This window comes from Filicampus tigris, chromosome 7, assembly GCF_054856515.1.
Source record: "Filicampus tigris isolate MCC_2025a chromosome 7, RoL_Ftig_1.0, whole genome shotgun sequence".
NCBI classification, from domain to species: domain Eukaryota; kingdom Metazoa; phylum Chordata; class Actinopteri; order Syngnathiformes; family Syngnathidae; genus Filicampus; species Filicampus tigris.
Window position 1 is genome coordinate 24,681,284 of NC_141223.1, and position 9,855 is coordinate 24,691,138.

Here is a 9,855-nt window from a genome sequence, read left to right on the forward strand (position 1 = left end):
CAATATCGAACCATGCCAGCCTCTTGTTGATGTTTAAAGTCTTATCCATCATAAGTGTTTGATGGTCACGGATCAGCAGCATCGATGCCCTTTAAGAACGACAGTGCAGTCATTGCTCTCTGTCCCTTCTTTACATACTTTACATACACACTTAGATACTTTACTGCGCCTTCACACGCTATTCCAACTCAGAAATATTCCATGTGCTCAGTTAGAGTAAAAAACAAAAAAACAACGCAAAAAACAAAAACAAATTGAAGGTCCATATCAACAAGTTCAGTTACAACTTCCAATCAATCAACATTTTTTTTTCTTATAGGCTATTTGTGGCATATGAGCAGTTGCTGACCATGTTAAACATTATACACTGTTAATTTGAATGTTTGCAATTGTACTCTGAATGTCTTTGTTCACTTGATGGAATGACAGTGGGGCAGATGATCCAATCAGGACAATGCCACATCGTCATTAAAGGTAGTTTGAAGTGTGTCGCAGTTTGAAAGCCTTTTTTGCTCAGACATTCACCATTGACGGAAGTTTCTGCCTTTTTTAAAAGAGTCCCTTTATACAGCCACACAGTATAAAACAATCCATAACTTCAGCTTTCACCAAAGGTCACACGGTTTGGCTGCTTGAAATGTCACGAATTAGTCTTGTGGCCACAGCGAAGTGAAATTAAATAACTGAAAGCGCCGACTGTTTGGAAGGCACAAAAACACATTCAACAATGTTAAATGCTGTGATATGGTTGTCTGCATGTGACTCCAGCGGGGTTGTATAGACACTAGTCTACAGTAGAAATACAAGTGGATAATGTTCAGTGCCTGTGGGTGTTCAACCGGTGCATTTTTTTTTTCTTGAATCTATGCATTTTTGGGGGAGAAATAAAGTTTAGTAGTTGTCGAGTGCGATGTCACGTTAGGTTCAGACGTTAACAAATATTGTGTTACTTCATCTTGGATACACACATTGTGCAAAATTTGCCGCTGACTGCCCCCCTTCCGTTCAAAGTCAGCAAAGGCCGGATTATCGGATGCCTGTAAAACATTGTCCCGACTGATTAGTTGTCTGTGTGGGCCATGTAATGAGCGACCCCCCCAGCCCCCTCCCATTTCTTGGAAAAAGGTCGCAACAGACAGATGTAACACATTGACCAATAATCACAAATTTTCACTTGTGTGGTCAGAGCCAAACTTTGGCTGAACACACATCTTTCACATTTTCAGTGTATCTGTCTTAACCTGAATGTTTTTGGATGTGGAGTGGACCAACTGAGAATCTGTAAGAAAGCCATGCAAGCACTGAGAGAGGACGTGAACTGCACCAGAATGGTCCAGATAGTGAAAATCAAAATAAAACACATTACAGCACTATATGATATGAATTGATGGCAGCAGAGTGGATTATGTGAAAGCGTGGCTGCCGTACAGTCGAAAGGCACCAAGTTTGAATCTTGGCTCAGTTCTTCCAATGCCCACGTGGCTTTTCTCCAGGTTGCCCATGAATGTGAGTGTGAATAGATATTTGTGCCCTGCAATTGAGTGGCCAGTACAATATGGTGGACCCTACCTCAAGTTCACCCTTACAAGGAAAAGCAGTATAGAAAATGGATTGATGGATTTTAATCGGAATTGGGCTTGTTGGGTTAAACACTGAAAATAACGAGCTGGGAACAGATCAAATGTTTAACAATAAAATAATGATTCAACACAAACTGTAATTTCCCCAAATCATCTACTTTCCAGCTGACAAAATACTGCTCCATATCTACCCTCCAAAATTGTACCTCATGAACGGCCCTTTGTCCCAGGTAACCTCCTCTCCAGTATCCTTATTCCATTCTGTCACTGCCATCACCGTTGATCTGCACAACACAGTCCTTGTCCAAAGGGTCCTTAGAGTGCATCGTGTCAAAGTGATGGTTGCTCACCACATACCGTCCGCAGGCATCCAGCCCCAAGGCAGGCGCGAAGCAACGCTCAAACTGGATTTCCTGGCGCAGGTAGGAGGTCCTCTTCTGGCAGGTGTCCCCCGTTCCCTCCTGCGAGGCTGACAGGAACACCACCAGCTCAAAGTGATTGGGCGTGCCTTCGCGCAGGGCAGGGTAGAGTGGGCTACGGCGGTCCAGGGGATGGTAAAAGGTGAGTGGGAAGATGAAGAAGGGGCAGGGATGCTGGCCCAGATGGTCCACGTAGAAGTCCAGGGGCGTTTGGTGCAGGGGTTGACCCTCATGCTCCTCGTAGAGCACGGCACTCACCTTCACGTCCACCAGAGGACGCCGCAGCAGGTTTGTGGCCCGTAACATGAGGCAAGTTTGCCCCTGGTGCTGGCCCACCACGCCCTGGTGGCTGAACTGGATGGCTCCGGCTCGCTTCTGAGGACAAGAGATCTTGGCCACAAATGCACCTGATAGACAATTGAGAATTGGCAAATTACCTTCCTTGTGGACACCTCTTTTCACAAACCTACTCTGTAACCACAACTTGTCTGGCAATAAATATTGAAAGATTTCTAGACATTTTTAAATGAAAGCACCATTCATCCTTTCAAGGCTTGCGCAGTGAAATGGAAAAGCGACCTATATAAGCCGGACAAAGATATTTCCTGGATGTAAATATAAAAAAATGCAAAGCAGCCCTTCCATTATACAAAAAATAAATGTAAAGCGGAAGTCAACCCAAACATATTTTTGTTGTTTGGGTACGTTCCCAGCAGGCCCACTCGTTGAAACACGGCATTCTGCTTAATTTTGAGTTATATAAGTGAATATAAGTTAAGCAGCAAAATGCACTCGTTTTTAGCCATCCTGGGGCCGGACATTTTGTCTGCCGTCGACTGAAAATGACATCACAACTGCTCACAACGACCAATCATGGCTGACCTGTTTTCTGAATCTGAGCCGTGATTGGTCATTGGTGAGCAGTTGTGATGTCATTTTCAGTCGACAGAAGACAAAATGGCTGCCCCCGGAGATGGCTAAAAATGAGTGGATTAACTCTTATTCATACCTGTCAACCTCAGCCAATTGCTCCCCTTATTAATGTTTGCAATTCTCTTTATTAAGCAATGATAAACAAACACAACGTGGCACCTATTTACTCACAGCAAGACAGACTATGTAGAATAAGAACAAAGGTAATTTGTGTAAACAAGTTTATTTTATTTACCAAATAACACAAATAATTCTTTTTTTAAATATATATATATATATATATATATATATTGTCACCACAGTTAACAATTCTATTCCCCCCCTTTTTTGCAATTAAACAGACCGCAATGTCGAGGACTTGAAATGAAAAATATTTTTCTTTTGTTAGTAGGGCCAAATATTTACATTAAATGAAAACAAAATAATTTTAATAAAACACGATAATAGGAAAAATGGAAATCAATAATTATGAATAAAATAATTCAAATGATTTTTATGGCAATGGCAATCACACCATCATCGACTTTATGCCAGTAAAGGCAGTAAGAAATTAGGGTACATATGAAAAACTTTAACCTTAGCTATCTGTGAATCCAGGAACATAGCTTTTATTAAGTCAGAGAAGCGGTCAGCAGACATAAACAGGACATTGTTCTCCACAAGAAAATGGCAGAAGAAAATTTCTGCATTTGTAACTTTGTGGGATGCCGTTGGAGAGACAAAGTGCTTGCTCAATAAGACGTGTGATTTGCTTCTCGCTATATTTTCCACGTGTCTGGCAGTTTTAAAATGGTTCGGCAGATCGTAAAATCCAATTGCAGCAACTTTCACATCCTTTTTACAGGGAATGCAAAACGACAATTGAGGACCTTTTGTTGACGATTTAATTGATGACGATGACGTTGTCGTCTGCTACCAGTGACCGAGGCGATCTGGATTTGAGCCAAAATGGGCAAGACAAAATCGGTCTAACAAAAAACGAGTTTAAAATTTTTTTTTTCCTGTACAAAAATTGTTATACGGCATACACAATTTGAAATAATCAAAACACATATAAAATACGGGTAAAACGTATAAGTTGACAGGTATGCTTATTCCACAAACGCAATATTTATCAGAATGCCATGTTTCAACTAGTGGGCTTGCATAGAACAAATTCTTGAAAAAAATATGTTTGGGTTGACTTCCGCTTTAAGTTACATAAACTCTGCCGTAATGATTAGCTCTGATATTGATATCCTGCTCTCGCGACAAAAATCTGTACTGGTTTACCCGCTTCTAACTTCATTGTATCTTCAAAGAGTCAGACTATTTTTCTGCTCTTATGTTTGGTCACAAAAAAGGTAATCATGAAAAACTGGACTGCTGTAAAGACACCAACTCTGAAAGAATTGATCCTTGAAATGAAGTTGGAGAAGGTTGACTTTAAACTGGAAAGTAATAAGATCGGCTATGCCGACACATTAGTAGAAAATTACTTAATGCATACTTAGTTTGTGTTTTCTTAGAGAATGATTTCCTGAAAATGCATTAAAGCAAAAGTCAACCCAAACATATTTTTTTCAAGAATATGTTCCCAGCAGGCCCACTTGTTGAAACTGTGATTAATTTTGCGTTTGTGGAATATAAATTAAGCAGCAAAATGTACTCGTTTTTAGCCATCTCTGGGGGCGGCCATTTTGTCTTGGCGGCTGACCTGTTTTCTGAATCTGAGCCGTGATTGGTCATCGTGAGCAGTTGTGATGTCATTTTCAGTCGACAGAAGACAAAATGGCCGCCCCCAGAGATAGCTCAAATCGAGTGGATTACACTTATTCCACAAACGCAATATTTATCAGAATACCCTGTTCCAACAGGTGGTCTTGCATAGAACATATTCTTGAAAAAAAAAGTTTGCGTTGACTTCCCCTTCAAATGGGGGAAAAAAAGGAAATATGGATGACTATTTTGAGGAGTGCAAAGGGGTAGAGGTTTTGTGCTTGGCTCGAGGTTATCTAAGTGTAGAGGTTTATTCCAGCACAAAACCTCTACCCCTAGATAACCTCGAGCTGATCGCCGGCCCTCCGCGGCGGCGACGTCTCATTCGAATGTCTGCCTATCAACTTTCAATGATAGCAGAAGGTTAGAGGGTGGATGACTTGCTCGTTGAGCGGTCGTTTGTGATGTGTATATTTTTGTTACTTTGAGTCAACGATAATAAAAACAAGACTGTAGTCATCAATTGTTATCAAAGTTAAGCATAATTGCTGCATCTGCGACCTGACTCAACATTGCATTACGTCTCTGCTATTCAAATTAAGACTGAGGTTTTAATTAAGTTTTAATATTAGCAGTGGTTAACACTATCACACATCTCAATGTTACTTAAAATTAATATCAGGGGGAAAATGTATCAGTGTTAAAACACCCCCACAGCTTGGTGCATGACACGTCTGGGGAGAGGTATTGCAGAGATTGTAAATGGAGGAAAAACCGACAGACAAACAAGCAAACAAGAATTAAAATGCCCCTTGTACATTTTTGTCCATTTATACACACAGCCTCACACCAGGGTTATAATAGTTTTTCATTATAGTTTTTATTTTTTCAAATTCAGTTAGTTTTGTTTTAATAATGCATTTTACTTAGATTTTAGAGCATGTTTGTTAGTTTGTATTAGTTTTGTTCATTTTTCAAAATGTTTTGCTTTGTTTTAGTTTAGTTTTAATAAGTTTGATATTGGTTTTAGTTTATGGGGTGCTCTGAAAAACTGTGGTCCAGGAGTGTGACACGAAAGCCCAAAAATACAAATCCAGGTAAAAATGATACAGTATATGCTTTAAATCCAATCTTCCAGCAGTGTGCTCAGGCACCAAGCACTCAAGTAGAAAAATATTTTTCAATCGATTCTTTTTACACTTGAATAGCTTCAATACCTTCATACAATGCTATTCAGTTGAAAAACTGGTAAAAATTACCAATTATATTTAGAAAATTACTTATTGAATGGTGAACAGTGGCCGTCATGTTACATAGTGTTAAACTGGACAATCACATGGACACCACAGCGTATTTGCTGTTCGCTTTGCAACATAGGAAATGCCTGCAGCTGACCTGCATGCCTTTTTAATCCTGCGTACTCACGCACTGGAATATGACAAGAAAATAGCGTGTGCAACTTGCACGGAATAATTTATCGATCTATTTTATTGAACGTGCGTTATCAATAACATTGGACCCCACGCTTGACATGTAGCTTACCTGGTCATCGTAAAATTTTAAAAATATGTATTTAACATTGCATTTTGCAGGGAACCTATTGAATTTATGGATCAACTTAAAGTCGTTCCAGTGGAAGTATACAGTACTTTACAGATTTAGATCGTTGGTGGCACCTTGTGGACACAGAAGGAAACGCATGTAACGTAATTTTTTTTTTCTAGGAATGTAGTATCACATTATGGACAGCATAGGATTCGATTAAACGGTATTGTGGTGGATTGACATTCTGCCAGTTTATTGATAACAACTGTTTTTTAAACTGCCGCATTTTAAGGGTAAAAGTGCTCTTAATTGGGTGGGTGTGTTGCATATATTGTGCTTTTGGTTGTGTGAAGCGCATTGAGTTACTTTGTATATGAAATGCGAAATATAAATTCCCTTGCCTTGCCTTGTTGAATGCGAGTTCAATTCATAAACAACAGTTTGACCTTCCTTCTTCTTTAGGACTGAACATCAATAAAGAAATAAATACATTTAGGATAAACCCTGAAAGCTGATATTTGAAATTAATTAATAAAAATGATCATTTCAGTTATTCAAAACATACTCTCGTTTTTATATTATTTCATTAACAAAAATGTTTTTTTAATTTTGGTTTTAGGTTTTTGTTAGTTTTCATGAAGTCTAATAAACTTGCCTCAAACACATTTAATTAAACTTGTCAACAGCAACTTTTTAGTCATAGATGACTTTATGTACCCCAAACACATTTTGTATGCTTATTTAAAAAATGTCTTTACTTCATTTTTTTAGCACATCAGGTTTTTGAGATATTTTCAATTTTGTTTTTACGTTTGACCTATAAAAACTTGCGAAAAATTTTACCATGCATTATAATTTATAGCCATGACGTTTCAGAAAAAAAAATCCACCTGTTGCTAAACCTAACATTTAATTCAAAATATTACTAAATATATTACTATACCACATATTACAGTAGATCATTGTCATTATATTATCATTATGTTGAAAACCTGATGTGCTAGAGAAAAAACAAGAGCAGATTTGGAATCAGCGCAAAAAAATAAAATTAAAATAAAAACCTGCAAAAGTTTACTTGCATCTCGGACTGTAACATTTAGTAAAACAATGTTACCAGTGTTATCTATTCCAGCGCCAAAGAAACATGTATTTTTATTAGGGGCTGTGACACGATTACAAATTTTAATCCAGTTAATCACCGCTTAAAAAATAATTGATCATAATTAATCTCCAAAACAATATTCCATATTTTTCTGTAAATTGTTGTTGGAATGGAAAGATAAAAAACACAAGACGGATACATACATTCAACATACGGTTCCTATGTAATCTATTATCTTATTACAACAAATCCTCATGAGATAAAAAAAATTAATTTTTTAAGTTAAAGTTATTAACATTCTTTCTGTAGTAGACAGTATTTTTATTCACTACAAAAACCAAAACGCAAAAGGGCCTCAGAACAATGCCAGAAATATTTGAAACGTGTGCAAACAAAGTGTGTGTGCGTGTGTAATGTACAGATTTATATGTGCCTCTGGTAATATTGTGTGAGTTTATGTTTTCGGAGTGGTCACTGAAGTGCACACGAACATGATTGGCTGATGTTATGTTGTGCTATGCTGTGGGCGGTATCAGCACGTCGTGTGTTCCTCCTTTAAAATGACTATTAACGCAAAACAAGACAGCCCTCTTCTCTACCCTCATCCTCAGTCGCTGAGGCAAACCAATTTATTGACATTTTTTAGATTTAAAGCTGCCTTCTTCTTTCGAAATGCTTCTTTATATTCTTAGAGTGTATGTTTTCCGAGTGGTCCCTGAAATGCACACGAATGTGATTGCCTTATGAGTGTTATGCACTGTGATAGTGAGACGCAGTACAGTTATCAGCACGTCGTGTGTTCCTCCTATAAACTGACTTTATTATCACAAAACAAGACAGCCCTCTTCTCTATTCATCCTCAGTCGCTGAGGCCAATTTATTCACTTTTCTGAGATTTAAAACTGCCCTCTTCTTTCGAAATGCTTTTTTATACTCCCGCGGGCTACACGTGTTCGCTCTGCTGCTCACTGTGCTCTTTGAGTGGGATTTTATGCATCGGCGGTCATTCTGCGCATGCGTTAAATGTGTCAAATATTTTGACGCGATCAATTACAAAATTGAACTATCGCTCGTTAACGTGGCAAATTTGACAGCACTAATTTGGATTCATTTGTTATATGCACCTTGGCTTCTATTCAATTCTAAATGTCTTCAGTTGCATATTGGTCAAAAGAAGGCTTGAAGAAGTGAGTGTACCTGTGATGAACGCTTCAAGCATGAGCCCCAGCAGCATCTGCACAGCCAGCAGTGCTATAGCACTCGGACAGTCCCCGCTGGGGAACATAGTGCCATAGCCGATGGTGAGCTGCGTCTCAAGGGAAAAGGAGAAAGCGGCGGTGAAGCTGGTGATGTGCTTGACGCAAACCACATGGCCCTGCGGGGGGGCGTCGTGATCCAGCACATCGAGGTCTCCATTAATGTGGGCCAGCAAGTACCAAAGACAAGCGAACAGCAGCCAGTGGGCTACAAAGGACGCACAGAAGGCCAATAGGACCCATCTCCAGCGCAGACCCACTAACTGTCCCCACACGTCATGCAGGGCTAACAGCCAGGCCCGGCTTGACGCTCCGAGCCACGAGCCAGAGGGACACAGCGGAGGGCGAAGGGTGCAGTGTCCGTCTTTGGTGACCAGACGTTGCCGCTTTGGTGATGACAGAAGAGGGGAGGAGGACACCTTGCCGTCCAGAACGCTGCTATTGGATTTGGTTGTCATTTTTACAGATCCTGGAAGAAATTAAAGGAACCCAAGTTTGGTGTCTCAAAGCTAAAATGGAATACGTTTACCAGCACAGCATACGCAAATCATCTTTTTATTACCAATACACACGCCAATAAAAAGCCACCACATTAGCAAGGATATTATTTGTATGATTAACATGAAAAGGGTCTTATTTTGCTTACTGTACTGGTTCAATTTTAAATGCTCCCTAATTTACAATTATATTGTTAATTATTCCAGAATTTTCCGTAATGTGCATGTGACATGTTTTTGCTCCTACAGTGTGTACATGAACTCTGACAGCCAGATGTATGTGTGACAGGCAGAGAGCTGGAGTCTTGTCCTCTCCAGAGTTTCTATTTCTATGTCAATATTGTTGCCAGGTGATTAGAGCAGTTCCCAGCTGGAAATCTGTCTGAGGAACACAGCAACATGCAGAGTAGGAATGTGTCTTTCATCTGCAGGGAGCTCCAAACTTACCACCACACTGCACGACTCGATATGGCTCTTATTCACATTTAATGGGATTTTACATATTTCTAAAGCGCTCTTTGAAGTTTTACTTTGGATATAGCACATTGGATATCTTTTGAATGACAACAAAATGAAAAAGTTCAGGCATCTTAGTTCAGGTAATTTTAGGTAATCTTGTGGTCGAGTGCACAGGTGTTAAAGTCATTGTAGTTCAGATCACCTTGCCCTGTTTGATGTCAAGTGGACCAGTGAAATCATAGCATAATGAATATAAATAATAATATAATGTCTTTCACTTGCAAAGCCATACAAATAGATTAGTAAATTATTCATATTTAAAGAAGTCAACCCAAACATATTTTTTCAAGAATATGTTCTATGCAA

At 39.2% G+C, this 9,855-nt stretch overlaps 1 protein-coding gene across 1 annotated transcript; it reads right to left on the minus strand.

The window, feature by feature from the left end:
- Positions 1 to 1,133: 1,133 nt before the first annotated feature.
- On the minus strand, positions 1,134 to 8,991 carry kcnj13 (potassium inwardly rectifying channel subfamily J member 13). The gene is made up of 2 exons (XM_086035982.1): positions 8,475 to 8,991; positions 1,134 to 2,406 (listed from the first exon to the last, which is right to left on the minus strand). The coding sequence occupies exons 1-2, from the start codon at positions 8,989 to 8,991 to the stop codon at positions 1,832 to 1,834; spliced, it is 1,092 nt and encodes a 363-aa protein (XP_085892108.1). The 3' UTR covers positions 1,134 to 1,831.
- Positions 8,992 to 9,855: the final 864 nt, after the last annotated feature.

Bases quoted from the DNA above. Each gene is read 5' to 3' on its own strand.
- kcnj13 (XM_086035982.1), bottom strand. From the start codon at position 8,991: ATGACAACCAAATCCAATAGCAGCGTTCTGGACGGCAAGGTGTCCTCC. The intron at 2,407-8,474 runs GTACACTCACTT...ATTGTCTATCAG, and splicing joins GCTTGAAGCGTTCATCACAG to GTGCATTTGTGGCCAAGATC.